Source organism: Phaseolus vulgaris, chromosome 2 (assembly GCF_000499845.2).
Source record: "Phaseolus vulgaris cultivar G19833 chromosome 2, P. vulgaris v2.0, whole genome shotgun sequence".
NCBI lineage: Eukaryota > Viridiplantae > Streptophyta > Magnoliopsida > Fabales > Fabaceae > Phaseolus > Phaseolus vulgaris.
The window spans coordinates 26,993,973-27,020,713 of NC_023758.2; the positions used below are offsets into that span (position 1 = coordinate 26,993,973).

General features: G+C 32.9%; 2 protein-coding genes across 3 annotated transcripts; one reads left to right on the forward strand and one right to left on the reverse strand.

Moving 5' to 3' along the window:
• Positions 1–7,070: 7,070 nt before the first annotated feature.
• Positions 7,071–9,044, reverse strand: LOC137811142 (acyl-CoA-binding protein). 2 transcript variants are annotated; one of them, XM_068612754.1, is made up of 4 exons: positions 8,782–9,044; positions 7,692–7,809; positions 7,491–7,553; positions 7,071–7,406 (listed from the first exon to the last, which is right to left on the reverse strand). In XM_068612754.1, exons 1-4 carry the CDS (start codon positions 8,791–8,793, stop codon positions 7,327–7,329), a joined length of 273 nt encoding a protein of 90 aa, XP_068468855.1. In that variant the 5' UTR covers positions 8,794–9,044; the 3' UTR covers positions 7,071–7,326. The 2 variants fall into 2 exon arrangements, with proteins under 2 accessions (XP_068468855.1, XP_068468856.1); XM_068612755.1 differs by lacking the exon at positions 8,782–9,044 and having other exon boundaries at positions 7,692–7,836.
• Positions 9,045–22,197: 13,153 nt separating this feature from the next.
• On the forward strand, positions 22,198–25,330 carry LOC137809293 (probable LRR receptor-like serine/threonine-protein kinase At3g47570). The gene is made up of 2 exons (XM_068610424.1): positions 22,198–24,838; positions 24,951–25,330. The coding sequence occupies exons 1-2, from the start codon at positions 22,198–22,200 to the stop codon at positions 25,328–25,330; spliced, it is 3,021 nt and encodes a 1,006-aa protein (XP_068466525.1).
• The last annotated feature ends 1,411 nt before the right edge of the window (positions 25,331–26,741 follow it).

Consider the following 26,741-nt stretch of genomic DNA (forward strand, 5'->3'; position numbering starts at 1 on the left):
TAATCCCTATTTTTCCAATTGAAGCAACTAATTCTTTGTTTGTTTTCTTATTGATCAGTGCCAACATAACCAACTTTTTATTGTTTCGTTGTTATATTTAGCGAATATTGTACTTGATAATTCACTGTTCCTTGTGGGATCGATATCCGTCCTTTAGGGACAATTATTATTTTTGACAAATGCGGTGCACTTTCCGTAAAAAGTCATCAATGCACGTTCTAGTTTCTTTAGTGTTGAGCCTTGCTTTCCGACCGAGAGCGTTTGTATGGTTTGACCTGGTACCGGTCCTCCTTTCTTCTATATGTATTTATGTCTCTTTTCAGACTTACATGTTTATCTCCCCTTTGATGATTTCAGGATGGGTGTCCTTCGGACGCGCAACGTGGCGCCTACCCAGCTTCACCCAAACACCTAGGCGTCCATTCAAGCCTTTCACATGATATGTGACGTTCTGCGTCTTCATCCTTCTCCTTCATGTTTTTTGAGTTATTATACGTCTCACTCGACCAACCATGTTCTGTGGCATTCCCTGATTAGTCAGTCGGGTAATGTCATCTTCAATTCCTTTTCCACCTCTTACAAAAAATTCAAGGAGAGGTTCTTCAAGGTTTATATTCAGCCAGAGGCAACAACCTACTTTTTTTATGAGACCGGTCGGTCGAGGTTTCCCTTTATTGGACCAACAAGCCTCGTGATTTTAAAGAATGGCTTCAGCTGGTCGGGGGTGACGAGGAGCTAGAGGTTCTCTCGCTCTTCATTGCGCTCCCGAGGAAGCTTCCTACGCGAAAGTTGATTGACGTGTACACCGAGTCGTCACGTTGGGTGGCCATTAAGGGTATGCTTATTTCTTTTGTCCTCGGTCAGTATTTTTTCCGTTGATTAACAGTTGACTTTTCTTTGCAGGATTCATGGATCAAGATTGTCCCCTGGATGGCGGTGTGTTGCATGCCTTCAGGGAGAGGGCTGCCCAGAGGAAGGGTCGGCCGAGCATCAAAACTTTGGATGCTGCTAAGGGCTTGGGATCCCGAACTTGAAAGGGTTCGGCTGACCCTTCCAGTAAGTCCAAGAAACGGCTGAGGGAGGGGAGCAACATTGCAACAACAAGTTCTCCCGACACCACCACCTCGTCGCGAGCCTATTGACATCGACTCACCACGGCCGAGTGAGGCCAACAAGGCGGTCTCCCCACCCGAGACTGATTGCTCGATGGAGGTTTCTATGTCACCCCTAGCGATCCTAGGGGGTGGTGTGGCTTGCGCTTCCTAAGGCCACCCGAGATGTGATCCGGGTCGTCCCGACATTGAACTTGCTGAAGGGGGGTCTGGAGATGTTGTGTCGGTCCCTTGTCATGATCCAGTTGGGATCTCAAGACCGAGATCGCCATGCCAAGGAGATATCTCGGCTAGAGCATGAGCTGTTCGAGGCCTCATGCAGCTTGAACACTCGGTATCAATGCATCAGTCGTTTTCATTAAATATTGTGAGCACTCGGTCTAATAAGTAATTGAGTAAAAATTTAACAAGTTAAACCATTGGTCGGTTACTCATAAGTGCCTTTCCAAATAACAAGGTAAATAGGCGGTCAGCCTTTGTTCGTAGTCTTGTTAGAGTTTTAGACCTAGTGTCTGCACGGTATGCCGATCGAGCATGTGAGGTGTCGGTAGGGTATGCCTATTAAGGCTTCATCCAGAACAAACCAAGTTAAGTGGTGTCGACAGGGTATGCCGATTAAGGGTGTCCAATTAAAATAAACTGCTCTATTTGTAAACTGCTCCAATCCATTTCAAAATCCATTTGTTTAAATATGATTTTGATTTTGATTCATATTTTAAAACTTTTCCATATCAGAGTTCCATTTTATTTATACCGATTTTAGAAAATGGATAATCCAAATAACCAATCCATATTCATTGCATGGTCACAATGTGAAATGTACTACAAGATTTCAGTTCTTCACGCTCAAAGGTTAGTTATTTCAAACCATTATAACGTGAACACCTGAGGCACAGATAAATTTTAACAATTTTTTTATTTTACAAAAATGTAGATAAAAAATACATGAAATAAAAATATTAAATTTTTGTTATTCATCAAGAGGGTATTCATTTTAGAATTTTGAAAAATAAATTTTTTCTACTGAATTGACATCAGTAAAAAAATAGTCCCTTTTATACAATTTATTTTAATATTTTAAAAATTAAATAATTTTTATAAAAAAAATAAAAAATAGAGAATGTTTTATCTTAATAAAAACAACGGAGTAATTTTTTATTAAGTTTTTTTTTTATCAAAATTAAAATAAGCATAATACGAAAATTTTAAATTAAACATATTAAAATTATTTAATATATATTTTATCTGAATAGATATAACTGAAAATAAAATCAGGATAAAAAATTTCTCCTAAAATCAAACTTACTTATTTAAATATATATTAAATAAATAATAAATGCGTAAATATAAAAATGTTAAGCTACTATAAAATATTAAAATTAATAATTAAAAAATTAATAATTAATCTTTATCATAAAAAATTAAATTACATTACACTAATAATTTTTTTATATTATATAAATTTATAAAAAATATGGATTTGGATTTTAGATCCAATTCAAATATTTGGATTTGGATTTATAGAAATCCAAATTGTTTTTATAAAAAATATGGATTTGGATTTTAAATCTGATCCAAATATTTGGATTTGGATTGGATATGGATTGGATTTTTGAAAATCCAATCCATGACCACCCTTAATGCTGATTAAGGCTTCATCCAGACCAAACCGAGCATGTGAGGTGGTAGGGTATGCCTGTTAAGGCTTCATAAAGACCAAACCAAGTTAGGCGGTGTCGGTAGGGTATGCCGATTAAGGCTTCAACCAGACCGAACCGAGTGTGTGAGGTATTGGCTGCCTATTAAGGCTTCATCCAGACCAAACCAAGTTAGGCGGTGTCAGCAGGGTATGCCGATTAAGACTTCATCCAGACCGAACTGATGTTTGAGAGGTGCAAATAGGATAACATTGAAAAGACTCGCCTCATTAAAACCTTCCCGACCGAAAACTCTCCTTAGGAAAAAAAGGTCAGGCGAGGAAAGAGTGCGTAAATTTTATTTCGTTAGCTATAGTAAAATTTGAGATGCGTGGCATTCCACGTTCTCGGTACAATTTTTCCTGAAAGCCACTCTAAGTTGTATGCCCCCCAACTGCGATTTCTCAGACTCGAAAGGGTCCTTCCCAGTTGAATGAGAACATCTCTTCACTTCTTCTCGCGTCGCTTCGCATCCTCTAGACGAGGTCTCATTTCTGGAAGCTCCTCGGTCGGACCTTGGTGTTGTAGTGTCTTGTCATCCGAAGCTTGTATGCTGCCTCCCTAATCTTGCTCGTGTCACGAAGTTCGTTTACCAAATCGAGGTTGACCGAGAGGTTTTCCTCATTAAGGGTAAGGTCGAACATCTGTCTTCGGATGGTAGGATCGCCTACCTCAACCGGATCATTGCCTCGGTTCCATACGTCTGACTATATGGTGTTTCTTGAGTGGTTGTTTTGGGGGTGCATATGTATGCCCATAAGACTTCTATCAGTTCTTCTGTCCATCGGCCTTTCGCCTTGCTGAGACACTTCTTCAACTCGTTGAGGATGACTTTATTAGTGGCCTCGGCTTGCCCATTGGTCTGGGGTGCTCGACTGAGGCCGTTATAGACTTGATGTCGAGGTCGACATAAAAGGATTGGAGCCCCTGGTCAATGATTTGTCGATCGTTATCCGTTATTACTGTGTTCGGTATGTCGAACCGACACACAATACTTCGCCATACAAAATTTTGCACGTTTTTTGGCAGAGATGGATGCGAGTGGCTCGACCTCGATCCATTTTGTGAAGTAGTCGATTCCAACAAGGAGGAACTTTGTTTGCCCATTTCCTGGTGAATGGGTCGATGATGTCCATTCTCCAAATGGCGAACGACCATGGAGACGTGAGCATGGTTATCAAACTCGCGAGTCAACTCGTTGACTCGTCCGAGTTTACATGCCCACTTTGCCTTACCGAGTTAACTCGGTAGTAAACTCATTTTTGGGGTAAACTCGGTGGACTCGGCGCGGACTCGGTGAAATCGCAGTGGACTCGCGACTCTAGTCCGAGTTGACGAGTCCAACTGGATTTTTTTTAAACTCAAAACGGTGTCGTTTGTGTTTGCGTGTGGACTGCGTCTTCGTGTTCTTCTGTGGAGTGCGGCGGTAGATCAAGCGGAGCGTGCGATGGTCGCGGGTTACAGGTGGTGGCATCGCGGTGGTCGCGGGTTGAAGGTGGTGGCGTCGCGGTGGTCGCGGGTTGCAGGTGGTGGCGTCGCGGTGGTCGCAGGTTGCTGCTTGAGATGGGTGGTGTGAAATTAGGGTAGGGAAGGGTTTAGGGTTCTATTTTTTTGTATTGGGCTGCTGCAGAATGAAGTGGGCTTGCTGCACATTAGTTTTTTTGGGAAGAAGTTAAATTTGGAGGAGCAGTATATTTTTTAAGGAAAGTCTGGGAGGGTGTGGATCAAATTTAAGTGAGCTCAATAGAATTGCATCTTCTAGTAGAAGTAAAAATGCTCTAAAGAACTATTAATTTTTTTTATTATTTTTTTTAATAGGAAAGTAGACTCTTACGAGTTTACGAGTCGAGTCTACGGAGCTCCCACGAGTCTACGTAGACTTGCGAGTTTGACAACCTTGGACGTGAGGCTATGTAGCACTTCTGGCTTAGCATGGTGCAGAGTGTCGAACTCTTGGCATTTGGCGCATTTCTTCACATATTCAGCGCAGTGTACTTGAACGGTCGGCCAATAATAGCCGGCTTTGAGGACCTAGGCACCCATCATTCGAGCTCCTGAATGGTTGTCGCATACCCCCTCGTGTATCTCCGTGAGGAAATACTTGGTCTGTTCTCGGGTGATGCATTTGAGCAGGGGGACCGAGTAGCGTCTTTTGTATAGGTCTTCGTTCAACATAGTGTGTCGGGGCACACTACTACTTCATTGTTTTCTCTTCCTCTAGCTTGTAGGTGTCGTGCTTGAGATACTGGATGATAGGAATCATCCAGCTATCGGTTTGGACCTCGGTGACTGCCAGACATTCGGTTTCTGAGACACTGGGTGTCTTAGCCATATTTGCATGATTGATTTTTGGTGGCTCTTCTTCTTGGTGACCGAGAGCCGAGATAGGACGTCAACCCTTTTCTTCTCCTGCCTCGGGATGTGTTCCACTGATGCTCTGTGAAAGCGGACAATACTGTTTCGGGCGACATGGTAGTACCGCTATTCTCGTCGGTTGATTCAGCCGCCGTTGACTTCAAAGAGAGGTGGTGGCTCCTCCTATTTCAAAACATTAGAGGGAATATAAGTATTATTTCTTAAGGTAACTACAATTTCCATTTGTTAATGGAAATATCTCATCTTTTAAAGTGTATGTCGAATTTGTAGAATAGAAGTTAAAGGTTTGTCTATTTTGATCAAATCATAAACCAAATTGATAAGAATTTTGAAAATTGTAAAACTCCTAACTATATTTTTATGTACCAACTACTTTCGTGTCTTTATTTAAGATTTGTTGGGTACATCGACACGTGAATGCAGGATAGATCGATATGGAATACTCATAAGTGCCTAACTTTGCCAACTACCATTGTTTGTTCCATTTAAAACAGTATTCATTTATATCTACCAAAACAACTACCAGTTAACTACCTCCATTTCAAAATTAATAAAAAAAAAATACATTTCTATTTTGGGGGCAATTGAAATAAATAGATAAGCTACTCATGTTCTACGAATATCATTGTTGTATGAGAAATTAAGAAAAAGAAAGAAAGAGAGTAAAACCTTAACTTTAATAAGAAAAACTCGTTCTTCAAATTATCATATATGTTCTAAAAGGTTTGAAAATTTTATTTTGAAACGTATTTAACGTGTTCTAAAAAGTTTCATTTATGTGTTCAAAAGTTTATTCCAAAAAATATGTCGTATAATACATTCCATATGTTATAGAAACTTTTATCTGAAAATTTATTTTAAAAGTCGTATCTAGAGAATAAAAAAGTTATTTTAAAAATATGGTGTGTAAGAAGCAAAAGCCCATAAATGATGAATAAAAAATACCAACCAAAGCAACTGTAGGGACCACAGAGTGCACCAACAAAAACCTAGCACTGATAACGAGGTAAATTGATTTTACATATCCTTCTAAAGATCCTTTGTACGTGATGTCAGGTGTAGGATATCATCTAAAATTTAGTGATCCAAAAAATAATGGCTGTATAAGTGTGCCATATCCTTTTGTTATGGACCAGTAGTTGCATTTCAGATAGCATTCGTGTCAGGTCTACAGTGGGGAGGGAAAATGATGTTACTGAATTTGGGTATTACATCAAAATTCAGAAATTTACTGTTACTAGATTCAGAAATACCAAAATGGAGAATGGAGTTGCCTTTATGATGAAAAACTGTTTGGAATCACCCCTTCCACTGTAAAACCTCTAATCGATCATATAAAAAATGTATTTTTATAATTTTATAAAAAAAATTGAAATTTTAGACAAAGAAAAAAAGAAAAAAATTGTACAGTAGAAGATTGTATAAGCAAGATTTTATGGTCTGAAATTGTAAACTCAAAATCATAGTTTTTGAGAGTAACCAAGGGTTTGAACCTAATTATCCAAACTCTCACCACTAGGTAGTGAAAAAGACAAGCCAACCCTTGAGAACAGTGTTTAATTTAATCATTGTATGATACTTTTTTCTTTAATCCTTATTCTACAGAATCGCAGTTACCAAATCAAATAGTTCATATTCCAACATATTATCCATGAGATGAGAAAGATAACCCATATGCTTGAAATCCTTAAAATTCCATATTTCTGAAGAAATCACTGCATGCCATGTTGGTATAACAAGCATAACATCATCATCATCATCAATAACGGTAGTTAGAAATACAAAGGCACTGTTGGAGTGTGACAGAGCAAGGATAAAACAAACACAAGCATCTGATGAAATTCAGATTAACCAGAGTGGATAGGGAAAACGCGAGATCAAGCAATAAAATTCAAAAGTAGAAGTAGTTTCAACTTCTAATTATACTAAAGAAATTTTGAGGTCCATTGCATGTGTCTGAGAGCATTTTCAATCATAGTGAACAGTGATACATAAAACTGAACTCAAAGGAACATGTCTAAATAATTAGGAATAAATAAGATTATATTATAACTATGAAAGCTTCAAACATTGCAATTGCTTATTTCCAAACAGTTGGGAACTTGTAGCACGGAATCATAATGCAAGAGATGACAATGTTGTCAAGCAGGCAAGCCAGCTTCTTCCAGCAGCTGTTTCACCTTAGTGATGTAATCATTCATTGCTTCATCCTTGGATTTCCCTGCAAAAAATAGTAAGATGCTCTGAGAAAACATAAAGTACTAGCAAGAAACATAAATTGATCGACCTAGCTTCTATCTACTACCTTCAACAGCCTTCCATGCATCCCATTTAGCTCTGTCCTTCATGTTCAATATTCCAGGACGGGCTGTAAAATCAGATGGAAAATCCATGAACAACGATAGTCCTTATGTATTTAGAAAAGAAGTGGGGTGAATCCTATTGAAAGAGAGGATTCAAAAGTGGAGGAGTTATTACAGTTATTTGTTAAATAAACATCACTCACAGGTGTTAACAGGTCCAACAGTGGCCTGCTTGTACAATCCATAAATGATAAGCAAGTTCTCATTTGTTTGATTTGGTGGCAAAGTTTTTGCTTTGTTAGCATACTCCTCAAAGTCCTCCTGCATAACCATATTCCACAGTGTGTGATGCTTCAAGTTTCAATTCTTTTTATAAGCAAAATGTCAAGCATAGAAGTATAAAACTAGTTCAAAACTCAGAACATACCCACAAATACAGTACATCAACGACAATCCATGTTCATTATAAAACTATTGATTAACATACCTGCCTGGGGATTTGGGATGCATATTTGATGAATTTAATTTCATACTGACTGAAGAATAGGCTAATTACAGTATTTGAACAACTGTATTATTTCCAAAATCTAGTCAAATAGTAGCATAAAACATTGCTTTACGAATATAACCAATACTGCCGAACATATCATAATTTCCCATTACAAAATTACTAATTTGATAGCATGTGCTTCTGCATTTGCGGATCCATTAAAGAACAATCAATCCCCTTAAAAACTTAACCAGTATCTTCAAGCCTACAGCAATACAAACTACAGATCAAAAGGTTTCTGCTACAAATAATCAAGCAACTAAAGCTAAAGGCCGCAAGAAATGCAAGTACAGTACATAGACAAATTACAATCATCTAGTAATTTCTTTTACTCAAATAAAAAACTCACTCACTATTCCAAGTTCCAACAAATCAAAGGGTATCACATCCTCTCAGGCCACAAAACAGACCCCATAAAATTTCTTTCACTTCGAGACAACTCTTCAAAATACCCACCAACCAAAACAAACAAAAAAACCCTTTTTTGCCAAGAAATCTAGCACCCCCTAACAAATTAAACAGTGACATGGATCTGGAAAACTATACAAGAAGAGATATTTGCTATCAGAGAAACCCCCCACAAAAAAAATAAAATAAATAGCCGAGCACAAGGCAAGAACAAGATTGAATGCTATGTATAATATAAACAACAACTATGTATGCTAAGGAGACATATAATGATTGATGAAAAACAAAGGTTGAAACATATGGAAGAAGCACATAGATTATGGAAACAAACGAACCTTCAAACCCATGAGTATTTTCGTTGGGAAACAGAGAGAGAGATTGATCGGGTTGTTGGATCTTCGTTAGTTGTAGATGATAACGATGATGGTGGTGATAGGCGTTATGTTCGAAGCCTACTTATAGTTGCAGAGTTTGGGGTGTGGGCCGGAGAACAATTTCACGCCGCGCGTCTACGTAACGCAACCATATTCCTATTCCTATATCCGCTTTAAAGATTCTAAATTAAAAATTATAAAAATCTACAAAAATTAATGTTGTCAGTACAAAATTATTTCGTCGTTTTCTTTATTTTCATCCCTGACCTATCAACTTGTCCAAGCAAATTTATTCTTAAAACCTTCATTTTTTTATTGGAGAAATTAAAAGAATTTTTTATTTTTTAATGATCTTAGTTAATCTTCCTAACAGTAGAAAAACTTCTCACAAAAACACTTAATTGAATTTGCATCAAAAGAATTATTAATTTTAGAAACTTAAAAATGATTTAGAAACTTAAATCCAAGATATATTTGTTACTTTTAGACACTCATTAACTATTTTCTTTTCATTTAAAGTAAGTTAAAGTCATTTTCTTTTCTTTATATCTTTCAATTTTGCCTTGGTATATATCATTAAAAAAATTATATTTTCGCCGATAACGGTAAGATAAATTAATTTATATATATATATAAATTAATTAGCATATTCATTGGTTTTAATAGAAAATATATTAATAAACTACATTAAGATATATTTTAGCTTAATCATAATTGTACTTTATCAGCTATTTTAAAAAAAAAGTAAATGTAAATTAACAAACTCTATAAACATGTATTAATATACACTCACTTTTTTAATATTTATCAGTTAGGTATAAATGTATTTTAAGATGAATCATAATTACAGTTTATCAACATATTCTAAATATATTTCCGTTACTATTTACTAAATCCATAGATTAGCTATTTTGAACCATAATAATTTTAATTATGATATTATCGTTAAAAAATGTTATTTTCTTATCAATTAAAATTGTACAATTTTCAAACTCATTATATATGTAGAAAAGTACTTTTTAAGTATTTTACTAATTTGGGGCACTTTCTGTCACGTTGCTATATGGACTAGCGATTACCCAATCCCGCTATGCAATGTGGAGCCCATAACTTTAAAATGCACCCAATAGTAACGTGAAAAGATTAAGTTATTTTTTCCTTATATTTATATTAAACTTGATTTTTCTTCTTTCTCACTTCTTTCTCTTCTAATTCTTTCTCTTCTATTTCTATCGCAACCCCCATTTCCATTTTTTAAGCTCTCCCAAAATTGTATTAACTTGTGCCTCTAGAAGAGGTAAGTATTTATTTGGTTTATCTTTCTAGTTTGGTGTTATCTCTAATTTTCGAATTTCAAAATATATTTTAAAAGGCAAGTATGTATATATTCTGGAATGCATCAAATTTAGAAACGGGTTTTTAATATATAAATGCATTCTAGATTAGGTATTCAAAAAATGTTTAGAATTAGAAAATACATTCAAGAGTGGACAATCCAAAATGTATTTATTATTTCAAACAAAGTAGTCGTTGTTTTATTATTATCGGTAGAGATATGATTACGATTAGAGGTAAATTTCCATCGTAAATGAAAGTTAAGTAAAGATTGACAACATTTTTTTATAAAAGGGATAGGAAAAATTATCGTTGTTAATGATGTTGATGTGTTGCCATCAGTTAGGGATGACAAATGAACTCATCTTCACAGGTATTGTATAAACCCCTCTCGATTTTGATGAGAAATCCCCGCATTTACTGGTTAAGAGTATGAGTATGTGCATATCCTCTTCGTCCTCGTCCCCAAACTCGTCCTAATACTCATCTTCGTCCTCATAACCGTTCTTGTTTTAAATTACTAAAACACCTTTAATTTATTAGGTAACCTAACAAACTTATATTAACTTTTCTTTATTCCTTAATTTTGTAACTTTTTTATAGGTCATACATTTGACCATTTTCACGATTTGATATTTATACATTTATAATTTCTTTCTTGATATTTGACATTGGAGAAAAAAAAATGTATATCATTTTGACATTGAATACATGATGAAATCATGTTTCCTTTGTTGTGATTTTTATTTTTACAAAACATTTATTTAATTATTATTTAGAATAGTGAGGGGGTAGGTACGAACACAAGAATGGTATACATGTTCCCCAATGGAGATGAGGATGAATTTTTCGTAGATGGGGATGAGATAATCAAACTCGCACTCGTTCCTCTTTGTTGCCACCAGCTACTACAAGACTTTATGAGCAAGTGAGATTTGTTGGGGGACCTATAACACATTAAAACTATTGAGTTATGTTGACCACATAACGTGTAGATTATGGGAGGGTGAGGATCATGAGTAACTAAAGTTGGTCTCCTATAAACATGAGTTAAGTGAGCTTGAGATCCCTCATCACTAGATTGAGATCATGATCCTTAACAACGAGTTGTTGCCACCATGCAACGTTAGTTATGTGTCAACACTGTTGCATCTCCTGATTGTAAGGCATTTTTGTTCATATGTGACGTTGGATTTCACATTAGCATCATCATTTGGTTGAACTAGTTGGTGTAGAGCTTGGTGATGTGGTGAGAAAGTTGTAGGGTATCGTGGTGCTCACATCCGATTGAGTTGGTTGTGCGAGGTGTACGAGGAGTGCATCGTCCACCACAAATAAAAGTTTGCAGCTCGTTCTTATTTGTTACATCTTGTTGCACAATTTTTTTTTATAGAAGTGTGACATCAATTAACATGTTGTACTTGTCGTTATTCGACAATATAAGGATGTGTGATGGGTACGCATGGGGACCTGATGCACTCATGATGTGAGTTGATTTTAGAATTACACATTTTTATGGGTTTCACTTTGTTTATAAGTTTTTGTTTAGGCAGAATATGGTGAGAAACCCAAAGAAGATTGCAACTGGACACGGACTTAACCAAGTGGTTAAGTAAGTGTGAAGGTTCTCTTCTAGAGGGCAAAGAGAAAACACAGTTATATGGTGATTTAGATGATGATGGCCGGAAATAAAGAACATAAAATGGAAAGAAAACACAATGAAAATTGAAAAGAAAAAGGAAGAACATAAAAAGGAATGGAAATGGCCCAAATAAGAAAGGAAAAGGATGAAAACATGAAGAAAGCTTATGGAAAATGGAGCAAGGAATCATGCCACTTGGAGGGTGAGGGAATTCCAATATGAGTGGTGAGGAGCCACCACTTGAGGTGCACTACTCTCAAGATAAGACGCAAAAACAATTTAGGAGACAAAGTTCACTAATCACTCAAGTAGAGTTTCTCTTCTCAATTCAAATTCAAGGGTAGAAAAATATGAGGCAAGACACCCTTCATATAAGAGAGAGTGACTTGGGGAGCAAGAGTGAGAGGAGTAGGGACGTCATTGGTGAGAAACCTTTTATAAGGTAGGTCAAAGAAACCCTAAACCTAGGTGCACATGTCATGAAAGGTGGGCTTGACACAAGCCCAAATTACTAAGCACATCCTACTTGAGCTTATTCTTCTGTTTGGACCCCCAAAATGAGCCAAAAATATTCAAATAAACTTGTCTTTTAAAAATACCAGAAGAAAGAAAATTTGATGCTCTAGCCTATGTTCAGTTCTTCTTTTGTTAAGGTCCTTCTAAAGTTTGGTAGGGTCTTGTCTTAGATGCTGAGATAACCGACTTATTTGTGAAGTGGTTATTGTGTCCTTGGTTATCTCCTTGTCTAGTTGGGTTATATCAACTCACCCACATGTACGATCAGCTAAGAGATTATGTCACATTGTTATAGATAAATAATACACATCATTTGAACAATTGATTAATTTCTAATTGGATATATGAATAATATGAGTTCATAAAGCATGGATATATAAACACTTTTCGGGGATGAGAATGTGGGATATCTGTTGAAGCTGGAGGAAGCTTCTTCCCTACCAAGGCTTGATGTGTGTTTGATGAAGAAAATAGCTTGAGTGCTTTGAAGATTGTAATAGGCTTTTAAATTCGTTTGTAATTAGGCTTGTAATTGTGTATGGTTGCCTTTTGCTATGTGACCTATCCTAGATGCCTAACCAAGTCTAGATCAAGCACATGATGTGGTTAAATGGTTTTTGAAAAGCTTTTTAAAATGTTTTTAAAAGTTTTAAATCAGTACACAAATAAATCTGTTTTATGGAGAAAGAATCGGTTTATTTCTTCTCTGTTAAAAGGCTTTTCTAAAATTTTGTTAGGGCACCACAGGCAAAGCTTAGTTCGTTATTTCTGTTAAAGCTGAGCTGGCCTATTTGTTATCATTTAATCTGTTTCACTGTGAAAGAATCGGTTTGCTCTTTGGTCAGTTGAAAGGTTTTTCATAATTTAGTTAGGGCACCAAAGGTACAACTCATACAGTTATTTCAGTTAGCTGAGTTGGCGGTTTTCACAAAATAAATCTGTTAAGTTCAAAAATGAATCTGTTGTTTTCATAACTGCTTTTCAACTGTTTTTTGAAAAGAAGTTAGAAACTGTTTTCTATATAAAGAAAAGTCTCTCTCACATGAAAAAGTGCTGAGCAATTACGTTTTTGACAGAGATCAAACAATTTCCATGTGAGAAGAAAGATTGAAAGATTTTTGAAAGGTTTTCCAAAGAGATTTTCAAGTGTGCTTGTTCTAGGAAACCTTTGATCTTGGTGAAGGTGCTGGTGCAGTTCTGCAGCAAATTGAACTACTGGTTTTGAGTTCTTGCATCTTCTTTTCAGGTGTAATCTTTCCTTTATTCTGGTTTGTAAAGGTGTAAGTGTTAGTCACTCCTTGATAGGGTTTCTTGGAGTGCAAGGTGTGCTGAAATAGGGTTTTTCAGCATTGATTGTGTTGTTCTTGTAGTGTTCAAGAACTGCTGTGTTTGTAAGTAATTGGTACTGTTTTTAGTGGATTCCACCTTGGGGTAAGGTGAGACTGGACGTAGCTCTGTATGAGTGAACCAGTATAAAAACTTGTGTGCCTTTTCTTCTCATCCCTGCACTCATTTCTGGTTTTGCTTATTTCTGTCAAGAACTAAATCTGTTCTTTTGAAATTGAATCTGTTAATTCTGGGTTTAATAAAAACTGTTCTTCCTGATCTGTTAAAGCTCTCTAATCACAATCAAGGCAGTTGTATATGCTGTTTTAATTGATCTGAAAACAAATTGTCTATTCATTAAAACCTGTCAAAGATTTATTCTCATTAAAACCTTGTGTTGAATGAAGTTGATTGATTTCTTGGCATAGCTGTATTCTTCATACTCATAAAATCCAACTAATCTGATTCTGTTATAATCCTCTGTTGATTACAATTCTAATTTGAACAAAGTCAAATTTTGCTAGACTGCTCTGAAGAATCAATCTGTTTTGTGTAAAAACAATCTGTTCTTTTTGCCTCTGGTATACTGTAAATTGTGTGTTCTTGCGAAAATTTTATAAGCTCAATTCACCCCTCCCCTCTTGAACTTAGACACTAATAGACACAACAATATCAATCCCACATATCAAGAGCCACATATCAAGAGATTTTCCCTCAGACATCTCGTTATGTCATTAGATGTTATATATATATATATAGTTGGTGTTGGGCGTGTGAAGATAGATGGTCTTACCCATGTTGGGGTGTTCTGAAGTCTTTATGATAACCATGGTCCTAGTCGGTTGTTTGAGACAATAATCATGTTCCATAAATATATCGAATCGGGATGTGCTCCCAACGCTATTTGCCAAAGCAGATACTACAATAGTTTGGGTAAAAGTAGACAATTCTTCAACCTCCCCCACATTTTTAACCATCTTCGTACTCATATGACATTGGTTTCTCATCTCTTAGCATATGCAATTGGATACATGTACTACTTCAGATCCATGCCATATCCCTACACATTTCCTCAAGCAGATGAAGATCGACCGACTATATTACTACATCATTGTCCACATAGTTCGGATGGTGGTCAAACATGATCGTCGCCAAAGCAAGAGAATGCTTGCCCAGTGGGTTATTTCCATTATTATTTTATCATGATTTTTGTTTTAACATTTGAAGTGTCTGATGTAATTTCAATGAATGCAAGATACATTCAGGAGGATTACTGACATTTTGTAGTGCATGCTTGACTATAGATATGTGTCATAAGGTACTCCAGCATGAGACGAAACTCACAGTTTATTGCAGTTAACCTATAACAACACAAATGAGAGGATAATTTATATAAGACATACACGTGTTGTACGGAGCAGATGATAGATGATAGACACGTAGTTATAGTTCTTAGACAATTTCCCAAAATACTTATATTTTGTATTTTAAATTTAGCAATAATATTGTGCAAAACTTTTGATCATTAATATAAAATATATTGTCATGATTTATTGTGTTTTACATTGTTACTAATAAAAAATAAAATAAATAAATTATTTGTGTTTAAAATAAAATATGGATCTTTAAAATAAATAAATTATGTTCAAAATTAATTAAAAAAAATAATGTATTTAGGATTGTGTATTCGAGAATACATCTATTGTATTTTAAATTGGACATTCCAAAATGTACAATCTGAAATACAAAAGAGATATATAAAATACGTAATCCATAATATAAAAGATGTATTTTGGAATGCATAATCTAAAATATCTGTTATGGAATGTGCACTTTGGAATTTATATTTTATTTTTCGGAGTGTAGAGTCCAAAATATAATTTTAAAAGGGTAAAATTGGATTTTCAGATTATATGGGGGTGGGGGGTTAGATTGTGGAGGTGCAGAACATAACTCGCTATCCAATCACATAATAAAATTTGGGTTATCACCCATGTGCCTTTCAAGCCCATTTGTCCCTTAGTTTAGACTTTTACTTCATGTATCCTAATAATTACTAACTAGAACCCATACTAAGATAAAAAGGTTAAAATATTGTTATCGTGCATCTTACAACAACTTCACCTCCATTCTCCATCATTGGTGCACTCTTGAAATGAAGAAGAAAGAGATGGAGAGTTGTTCTGGAAGCTTCTTTCAGAATTTATTGTACATGTTTGAGAAAGTAGGTTGTTTTGGAAAGTTTCTTATTCCAAAAAACATCTTATATTTAGAAAAGTTTGTTTCTGAAAATTTATTTTGAAATACATTTCATATATTCCAAAAAAGGTGTTCCTGAAATTTTATTCTAAAAATCATGCTCCAGAAATTTGATTCTAAAAATATTATTTTAAAAGTATTGGAAAACTTATTAAAAAAGTAAAATGGATAATCTGAAATATAAAAGATAAAATGATTATTTTAAAAATTACGGGATGTTGTAACATTTATTTTACTTGTAAAAAAGGCTAGACACTTAGATGTTGTAACATTTTTTTTTAATTTTGAAAAATAAATAATATACATAACATATCATTATAATTATAATATTATTATAACATGACAATAAACAATAAATATATTAAATAAATTTTACAACACTTTTAACTTACAATTTGGAAATAACTCATACATTTTTTAAAATATGATTTTTTTTTAAAATTGCTCATGTATTATAATTTACAATTTGGAAATGATTTCTTAATTCATTTCGTAGTTTTCTTATGTTATTATGTCACTTCTAAATCATAATAAATTATTATTTTTGAAAATTGTCTTTATAACAATAGTATCTAACAAGTATTGAAGAAGAAATATATTTCGAATGGAAAAAGTATAAGACAAATATTTATTACCCAAAAGAAAAATTCCAACAAGTATTTGATACATTATGATATTTACAAATAAAACTATAAAATAGAAACTATGTATAGACTGTCCTTTTGGATTCTTGTCGGAGGCTTCTTCTTCCTGCACCCCTACATTTTTCTTCCTGCACCACCATAATTTTTTAAATCCCGAAATTGACCTTAATATTTTATTTGAAAAAGGACACTGTGGTTATCGGAAATAGGAATCTAGGAGTGTGCTACGGATTCAGCAATCTGGAACTGAATATTTTTTTTTTCCGGATGAGGGGGATGTTCCGGAAGCAATTTTTGCATAAATTATTGATTTTTGGATTGCTGAATCTAGAAGTCTAATTCTATTACGGATTCATGGATCTGGAATGTTTTTTTTTTTAAATTACATATTTTTAAATCCGGAATGCATATTTCTGTTACGGATTTGTGGATCCAGAATGCTTTTTTAGAATGGTGCATATTTTGAATTACGGATTGGTGGATCTGAAATTTTACCGGAAGTGTCAATCCAAAATTTTTCCGGATTCCATAATCCATAATGCAAAAAAATAAATACAGTTCAAGTGCATTTTAAGGTTTTTAAAGAATAATAGAGACAATTTGGTCTTTGCATAATATTATGGGGTTGCAGGAAGAAAAATGTAGGGGTGCAGGAAGAAACTGTCCTTGTCGGAATGATGAGTAACTGGGGCTTGGCCCAATTTATTTTGGTTCAATGGACTTTTGCCATTATTGTTTTTGTTATTTGCACTCATCCTAATTCGTACATACTATCCCCTTTCAGTTATTTTTATTATTTTTCATTCTAAAAAAGGTATAAGCTTTATTAAACCCCTTTTTTTACCTTTTAATCAGGTTTTTCTCTCAATCGTTGTGATTTTTTATTTTTTTTCTATTCATAGAAGGTAGATAAAGGTTACCTTAATTTCGTCTCATTACAAGTCTCATATTCATAGAAAAGTATTTTTAACACAATCTTCATTTGATGTATGTAGAAATTTGTAGGAGATTATCTCTTTTTCCCTGTATTTTTATTTTTTGGAATTATTTCACCCATTAGTTGAATTTGCTGCCGACTTTGGCACTTACTTGAGTATTTGTTTGTGTAGTTACAATTTGGTTTTAAGCCATTTGTTATGTATTTCAAAATTCATAAACAACAAAGGTAGTAAAAAATTTCTGCCATTTCGACACTTGAATAATTAAGATAAAATTCAGTAGGTTTTTATCTAAAATATAATGTTTTAGTGAATAACACTTTAGTGAATTAATGAGTCATCTTATCTTTAAAAACAACCTATCAACTTGAAGAAAGATTTGGAAAAAATAACTTAATTAAGAATTATGATGATTTTATTGCTAAATAAAAAATCAAAGAACAAATGATAAAAAAAAAAAATCAAATGCACAAAGTAAGAAATATGGAAGAACATGCCGTCAAATGATAAATGCAAGGTTAATTTGTCTTTTGAAAAAACTCAAAAAAAAAGTACATAACCTCGAGTATTAAACTCTCAATAGACTTGAAGATCTTACAAAAATTCCCATTTATTTGAAGCATTTAGAAGAGATAGAGTTCAAAAAAAAACATTTAGAAGCAAAACAAAATAATGCAAATACATGGAATCTTCTTTTGCCAGAACTCTATGATAGTAATATGAAGAAAAAGTCAAAACCACCTTCTTGATGAAGTAATTAAGTTTAAGAACTTGCATAATTCCCTCATGAGGTAATTATGTAAGTTCATACATCTTAAGTCATTTTTTTTGGAAATCATTTTAAAAACTCATAGAATTTTCTAAAAACTTCTTAAACATGTTAGAATATTCTCTATCACACTTTCTAAATAAACTTCTCACTTTCTAAATAATTTTCTAAAAGTTTATGAATTTTTTATTTTTTTTTACAATCACACAACTAGTCGTGGGAAGGCATTCTCTACTACACTTTATAAAATGTTTTCTAAATTTCATCTTCTTGTTTTTTTAGTTTTCTTCTTTTCATCATTCCTTTAAAAGTTTTATTTTTTTTATTATCTAGTACAGTTTATAAAATATTTTCTAAATTTCATCTTTTAGTTTTATTTAGTTTTCTTTTTATTCACAGGTCAATTCCACAATTTTTTTTCTTGTTCTTTTCATTCACAAGTCAATACCACAAGAGGTTTTCAATCATAGTGACAAAGTTGTTGGATTTGTGAGAAAATTCTCAAGTGGTAGCAAACGAAAGGAAATGGTGAAGGTGGTTACAAGGTGGGAGGGTAGTGAATCACTTTGTGAGGAAATTCTTAGTGGTAGCATACCAAAGGAAATGGTCACAAGGTGGGAGGTTAGGGAATCTATGCTATGGTCAAGTTGTTATACAAAAAGCTTTTCATGACTTTAATCAATCTCTCTAGTTACGGGTCTTTGGTTCAAGTCCTTTTTGGAGATTTAGGTACCGTTTGCTTCTAGGGGTGGTACTGTTTGCGACGACGGAAGTCACAGTACCACCCTGTTTGCTTCCAGTTATGTGTGCGGGTGAGGGAGAGATTGCAGGGAAAGTGTAGGAGATCTTGCATCTTCTCCAAAATGAAGAGAAAGGGGAGAGTGCATAAACTTTCTTCACACATCTACTCTAACATATCCCAATCCAAACACCCTCAACTTTCTTCACACTTCCACTCCCCCACACCCTCAACTTTCCACTCACCCACAACTTCTAATCCAAACAAAGCCTTAAGGTTAATAATAGCTTTCACTACCAAATCATAGTATTTGTAATTTGTAAAACTTATAATAAACGCACAAATGTTCATTGAACACTTTACTAGGTTTCATATAAATAACAATGTTTCTATCTTCATCGATTTTATATCGTTAAACTCCATAAATATTGTTAGAGTTGTAGAATATGAAACATTACATTAGAATTTGAGAAATATAAAAATGTTTTTGTATTGTTAAATATATAAATAATATAAAGTATCCATTTAATGATAATAATGTCATCACACTTTTTATATTATTTTACAATGAAAGTAAATAAGATGTTATAATATATTCTATTGTCGAGTTGTTGAGATATTAAATTTCATTTGGAATTTCGACATCTCGAACGCATGCACTATTAATTCTTAAGATCAATGTCTTAATAATGTAATTAACAAATGTTAAATAATAAATAACATATAAAATTATGACTAAGACCACTTTAGCCTAATTTAATTATCTGTATATATAAGGTCCAAATACAATCACTATAAACACCTTAAAGTTAAAAGATAATAAAAAATGTCTTTACCATGAACATAAAAACCGGAAGACAAAAACCCTGAAAACTGGAAGACCAAAAACTTGATACCTCTTTTTGTTTAGTTTGTTTTTTACTTTTAAAGTAGTTATATCTAAAAAGGAGGAACATTAATGTGGAAAAGTAAAAGGAAATTACGGAGGCTAACACTCACCTTCTTTGATTGTTTAGCCATTTGTTTAATACTTTCTACTATTTTTTTTAATTTACCCCCTCTGTAAAATTCATTATAAAATATCAAAACATTTAAATAAGCATAATAGTTTAAATATTTTTGAGTAAAAAACTTATTTTTAAAATTGAAAAATGAGAAGTTAACTCAAATTAACTCAGAGTACTGAAATAATTTATAACTCTAACCATTAAAATTAAAAACAAAAAAATTATACTATTAAATGTTTCATTCTTGTCTCCATCAAAAGACTTGATAAACAATGAAGTGAGATAGAAAATGGGAAAAAAGGGGACACAAAAAAATGTTTATGTGAAGAACGTAAGCAATGACTTTTGTGGGTAACAATAATAATGCAAATAATTAAGCCACGTATTCAGATATATTTTATACAAAGTTATTTTCAAATTAATATAATATAAGTTGAAATCTTACTTCTGATCACTCATAAGTGTTGTTAGATTTAGGGTTTATATTAAAATAGAGGTCATCATTAGAAAGAAATGTGTTTTCCTATAACTTTAATATATTTCATAATTTTTTTAATATAAATATACTTTAAGTTCCTTAGCTAGTGTCCAACAGTAACTAACAAGATCCATATGATGTAATATAATAGACTGAAAATATATTATCTTCAAACAATCTTGATGAGCTTCTATATAATATTGAATTTTCATAATTGTTAATAAAATCATGTGAATTTTACCCAAAAATTTCCATAATAGTATAATTAATTAGGTTACCCCTTTGAAACCTAATGCCCTAATAGAAATAAACGTAACTTAAGCAACAAAATCAAACCCTAATTATGTAAATAAGATAACATAATTAATCAAACATACAAATCGAAACTAATATATGTGGCTTTTTTTACTTTAAAAAAACTATTCATCTCTTCATTGATGAGCCTATTAAACTTGAACTTTACTTATTATTGGATTGATCACATCATTTCATATATCAAAATCATTATAAATTCCTATATTTAGGTAATAATAAAGATTTTAAGTAAATAGTTGATGGATGAATTAGTTTTACTTTATTTGAAAAACAGACAAATTAATTAACACAAATTATGTATAAGTGGAAGCAATAAAAATTGATTATTTAAAGACGTCGTATCAATTTGGAGTGAAGGAAAAGTTGATAGAAAGAAAGAACAAACCGTGATAAAAGCTGAGAACATAAGAAACAATTCCTACGTGACAAACAAAACATAGTTTATTTGCAGCCGTTCAAACCATGATTTTTGATGGGGAACAATAAAACAAATAATTAAATCATATTATATAGTAATTAGTTTAATCACTTAGTTTGTCATAGTTTATTAATTTTTTAATCAACCATAAAATATAATATAAATAAAAGTACTGGAGTTACTCATACCTCTATCCAAATTGGTATCAAAAAATCATATATTAACATGTTTCTGTATCTATAATTCCTGAAACAATATAATAATTACAGTATTTTTTTAAAAGTCTATATATTTATATGCAATTCATTATAGTTTTGAGAGTTGTTTAATCAACCCACTCTCATAAAAAAACAGAGATGGTTCTGTCATAATTTATTACTTGTTGTTATGCACGTTAATAAATATAAATAAATCAAAATAATGTATTTTAGTAGACTATTTCATGTTTTTTCTTATTTGCAGTGAGATCTATTGTCTTAATTTAAGTTATTATAATAATTAATTGAAAAAATAATTAACATGATATTATATTTGAATAACATGCCTTAGAGTTTTTTTACCGAGATAATTTCTTTTACAATTTACCAAAATAATTAGATCTTTGAAAAATTATAAAAATAAATTATTCGTATTTAAAAAACAGAAGTTATATATTCAAAACTCTACTTCTATTTCGTTGTAAAAATCCTGTTTTAAAACTTATAAATTTCTTTAATTATATAAAATCCCATCCATTTTTATAAATTTAAATAAAAAAAATTCTTACTACACTCTTACATCAATATTTTAATCCATTAATAAATTTTATGTGTTGATTATATTGATAATCTCCACCATATTATAATTGTTAAAAGTAACATTTTACTTTTACACTAATACACTGTTACACTGATTATGTTGATTTATGATGTCTTCTAATCACCAATTCTTATATATAGAGTCATGAAACAAAAGAAGATCACCACCAACCAATCTTCAATTTCTCATCAAAATGAAGTATTTTGCTTTCATCTTCCTCACACTGTGCTTTACCCCAAACACAGAAGGCTTTACATCAGGAAATGATACTGATAATCTAGCATTGCTGAAATTCAAGGCCTCCATATCCAATGATCCATATGGAATCTTCCTCTCCTGGAATACTTCTTCTCACTTTTGTAACTGGCATGGAGTCACATGCAATTCCATGCTTCAAAGAGTTACACACTTGAACTTGCAGGGATGCAAGTTGAAGGGATTCATATCTCCCCATGTTGGCAATCTTTCTTTTATGAAAGATTTCAACATTGCAAACAACAACTTCCACGGCAAAATCCCACAAGAGTTAGGATTGTTGTCACAATTACAACAACTCTCTCTTCAAAATAACTCCTTAGTAGGTGAAATTCCTACAAATTTGACAGGATTTGCTCATCTCACAAGTTTACTCTTGAATGGGAACAATCTCACTGGAAAAATACCTGTTCAAATTGTCTCACTTCGAAAGCTTCAACTTCTTGCCCTTTATAGGAATCATTTGACAGGAGTAATCCCATCCTTCATAGGAAATATTTCATCTTTGATTCGTTTCTCTGTGTCTGAAAACAATTTAGAGGGAGGTGTTCCACAAGAAATATGTCATCTGAAAAGCTTGACACTTCTATCACTTAATTTCAACAAACTAAGTGGAACAATTCCTTTGTGTGTTTATAATATGTCCTCTCTTACTGTGATCTCAGCTACAGAAAATCAGCTCAATGGCTCCCTTCCACCCAACATGTTTCACACCCTCTCCAATCTCCAAACATTTTATTTTAATCTCAACCAAATCTCAGGCTCAATCCCACCATCCATCTCAAATGCATCTAATCTTTCAATATTTGAAATGGGTGGAAACAAACTTACTGGACGAGTTCCAAGTATGGGGAATCTACAAGATCTTTATTATTTTGTTGTTGATAAAAACTTTCTTGGTGAAAATTCAGTTGATGATTTGGTGTTTTTAGAATCATTAACAAATTGTAGTAAGTTGAATGTCTTAGATTTAGCCTACAATAATTTTGGTGGCCATTTGCCAAATTATTTGGGCAACTTATCCAATCAACTCCCTCAACTATATCTTGGAGGTAATCAGATATCTGGGGAAATTCCTGCTGCACTTGGTAATCTAATTGGCTTAAATATTTTGGCCATGGAAAATAACTATATCACTGGGAATATCCCAACAACTTTTGGAAAGTTTCAGAAAATGGAGTTTTTAAATTTGGGCTCAAACAAGTTGTCAGGAGACATTAAAGACTGGATAGGGAATCTTAGTCAATTGTTTCATCTGGAAATAGGAGAAAATATGTTACGAGGAAATATTCCACCAAGTCTAGGAAACTGTCAAAAGTTACAATACTTAGACATTTCGGATAACAACCTTACAGGAATCATACCAATAGAGGTTTTTAAGCTTTCATCTCTAACAAACGTGTTGGGTTTGTCACAAAACTCATTGAGTGGTAGTATACCAAAAGAAGTGGGCAATTTAAAAAACCTTAATTCGTTGTATATGTCTGATAATCATCTCTCGGGTGTCATTCCTGATAGCATTGGAAAATGCATAATGTTGGAAGAAATCTATTTGGAAGGGAATTCTTTACAAGGAAGCATACCATCCTCTTTGGCATCACTCAAAGGACTTGAAAAGTTAGACCTCTCACGAAACCAATTATCTGGATCAACTCCTAATGTTCTGCAGACTATTTCATTCTTAGCATACTTGAATGTGTCATTTAACATGTTGGATGGTGAGGTGCCAACTGAAGGTGTCTTCCGAAATGCAAGTGGGGTAGTGATTTCTGGAAATAGTGGCCTTTGTGGAGGTATTTCAAAACTACAGCTACCCTCATGTCCTGTCAAAGGTAAGAAACTTGTAAAACACAAGTTCAAGTTGATCATAGTGTCAGTGATGGTTAGTGTGGTTGTTGTTTTTCTCATGCTAGTTATTCTAACTATCTATTGGATGAGGAAAAAGACTAAAAAAGCATCTTTGGATTCGCCAACAATTAACCTGCTAGCTAAAGTTTCATACCAAAGCCTATACAATGGAACTGATGGCTTCTCAGTTACAAATTTGATAGGGTGTGGGATTTTTAGTTCTGTCTATAAAGGAACTCTTGAGTCAGAAGATAAAGTAGTTGCCATAAAGGTTCTAAACCTTAAACATAAAGGATCTCACAAGAGTTTCCTTGCTGAATGCAATGCACTGAGAAGCATTAAACATAGAAATCTGGTTCAGATTTTGACGTGTTGTTCTAGCACAGATTACAAAGGTCAGGAATTTAAAGCTTTAATTTTTGAGTACATGAGAAATGGAAGCTTGGAGCAATGGTTACACCCTGAAGAACATCCAAGATTATTGAGTCTTGATCAAAGATTAAATATCATCATTGATGTAGCTACTGCCTTAAATTATCTTCACCATGATTGTGAGCCAACAATCATTCATTGTGATTTGAAGCCAAGCAATGTCCTTCTTGATGATGATATGATTGCTCATGTGAGTGATTTTGGCATAGCTAGATTTCTCTCAGCTACAACTGATGCCACCACTTCTAAGAAAACAAGTACAATTGGAATAAAGGGTACTGTTGGCTATGCTCCTCCAGGTACATTCTAAAGTTTGAATCACCATGTTTTTCATTTAAATTCTGATATCTTTTGGTGTCAAATTGTTATTGTTTTTAGCATTGTGCTTAACAGTTTTTTGTGTATATTTAGAGTATGGAATGAGCTCTGAGGTATCTACTTTGGGGGACATGTATAGCTTTGGAATTCTGGTGTTGGAGATTCTAACAGGCAGAAGACCTACAGATAAAGTGTTTGAAGATGGTCTAAATCTTCATAACTTTGTTTCAATTTCATTTCCTAGTAATCTTCTGCAAATTTTGGACCCACAACTTGTTCCAACATATGAACCAACAACATTGGATGGAAACAACTCACATCTTAATCGAAATGTCAAGGAATGCATAGTTTCACTTTTCATAGTTGGACTTGCTTGTTCTAAGGAATCACCAAAAGAAAGAATGAGTGTGGTTGATCTTATCAAGGAGCTTAGTCGAATCAAAAGGGTCTTTCTTGCTGTTGCTGCTGGGTAAACCAGAATCTATTTAATTATGCACTGTATAACTATAGAACAGAAAATTATTATTGTTCTAAAAAAAGTTTCATGTTTCTATCATATACTTTATTCTTTTTGTCTTCTATTTTTTTTTTTCGAATCCCTTTCATGATTATTTTGGTAACAAGTTATATAGTAATTTATTTTTTTTGGGTTTTCAAATATAATTTTTTTTGGTTGCTATTTTTATTTCATTTCAGATATTACAAGAAGCATTAAATGAAACAACAATATCTGTCAAAATCATTTATGTATTTATCTTTTTTGGTTCAGGAAAGTTGTGATGAATACATAAATCAACAAAAGAAATTGAATAAGAAGATTATGAAAGATTACAAAAAGCATGAAAGGAAATAAAAACATCTTTACCCACAAAAATAATTATTTACTTTATGTATTCAGTATTTTATGAACTCATTAATTTTTGGAATTGTATATTTTATTTTTACTATATGATTTTAAATTGCAACAGTAACTTTGGAATTGTAATTAGGTCTTAATTGAAAAGTACTGAATTACTAGGGAGAGTAAAAAGAATCTCAGCCAAACCATAGCAAAGGAAACACCAAGTCAAATATGGGAAGATAAAGGCAAGAAAAGTGAGTTACCTTCACCTAGGTGGGCCACACATATGGGTTATTATAGATCTTAGGCAATTACTTTCATTACCATATCAAATAATAAAATATCCTTAAATAAAAAAATGTGAAATAATAAAAATATCCTTAATAAAAAAGAGATATTGGATAAAAATATATTTTGGATCTTTTTTCTTAAATATGTTAATGAATTTTGTTTTACAAAACGTATTTTTCTATTCTGAAAATATATTTTAATTTTATTCTGAATTTTTATTTCTACAACACTAGTTTATTCTGGATTTACTTTTTTTGAAATTACTTTTTCAGAATGTATTTTTTCTAATTCCAGATTTTTTTTCAGAATGGAGGATATTTTTGGAAATTTAAAAGTGTGAGGTGCAGGTTAGGTTAGGTGTATAAAGAATTTAATTAGATCTTTCATTTGAAATTTTCCTATCATCTACATTTGATTTTGAGTATTATAGTCACTTTGCCTCTCTTTAAAATACTTTTAAATGAATACATTTTTCTCAGAGAAATCTTGTAAGCATTCTTATCATGATAGTGCATATTATTATGAATTACAGTCTCACGCGTCATTTAGTAAAATATATAATTTTTTAAAATTTATCCATTTACATAATAATAGTGTAATAATACACCAACTTTTTTATAAAAAAAAAAAAAAACTCAAATAACGGTCTTCTCCATCTTATTTTACTTGATTTTTCCTCTTTTATTTTTCTTTTAACTATTCATAATCTTTATATTAGTATGCTCACATTATATTTTTACGTTTATCCTATA

What these genes read in the sequence shown, in the direction of transcription:
- LOC137811142 (XM_068612754.1), bottom strand. An exon ending in TGTTGGACCTGTTAACACCT is followed by an intron (nt 7,554 to 7,691) that starts GTGAGTGATGTT and finishes CTGATTTTACAG; the next exon opens with CCCGTCCTGGAATATTGAAC. An exon ending in TGCATGGAAGGCTGTTGAAG is followed by an intron (nt 7,407 to 7,490) that starts GTAGTAGATAGA and finishes TATTTTTTGCAG; the next exon opens with GGAAATCCAAGGATGAAGCA.
- LOC137809293 (XM_068610424.1), top strand. Translation starts at nt 22,198, where the DNA reads ATGAAGTATTTTGCTTTCATCTTCCTCACACTGTGCTTTACCCCAAAC. An exon ending in TGTTGGCTATGCTCCTCCAG is followed by an intron (nt 24,839 to 24,950) that starts GTACATTCTAAA and finishes GTGTATATTTAG; the next exon opens with AGTATGGAATGAGCTCTGAG.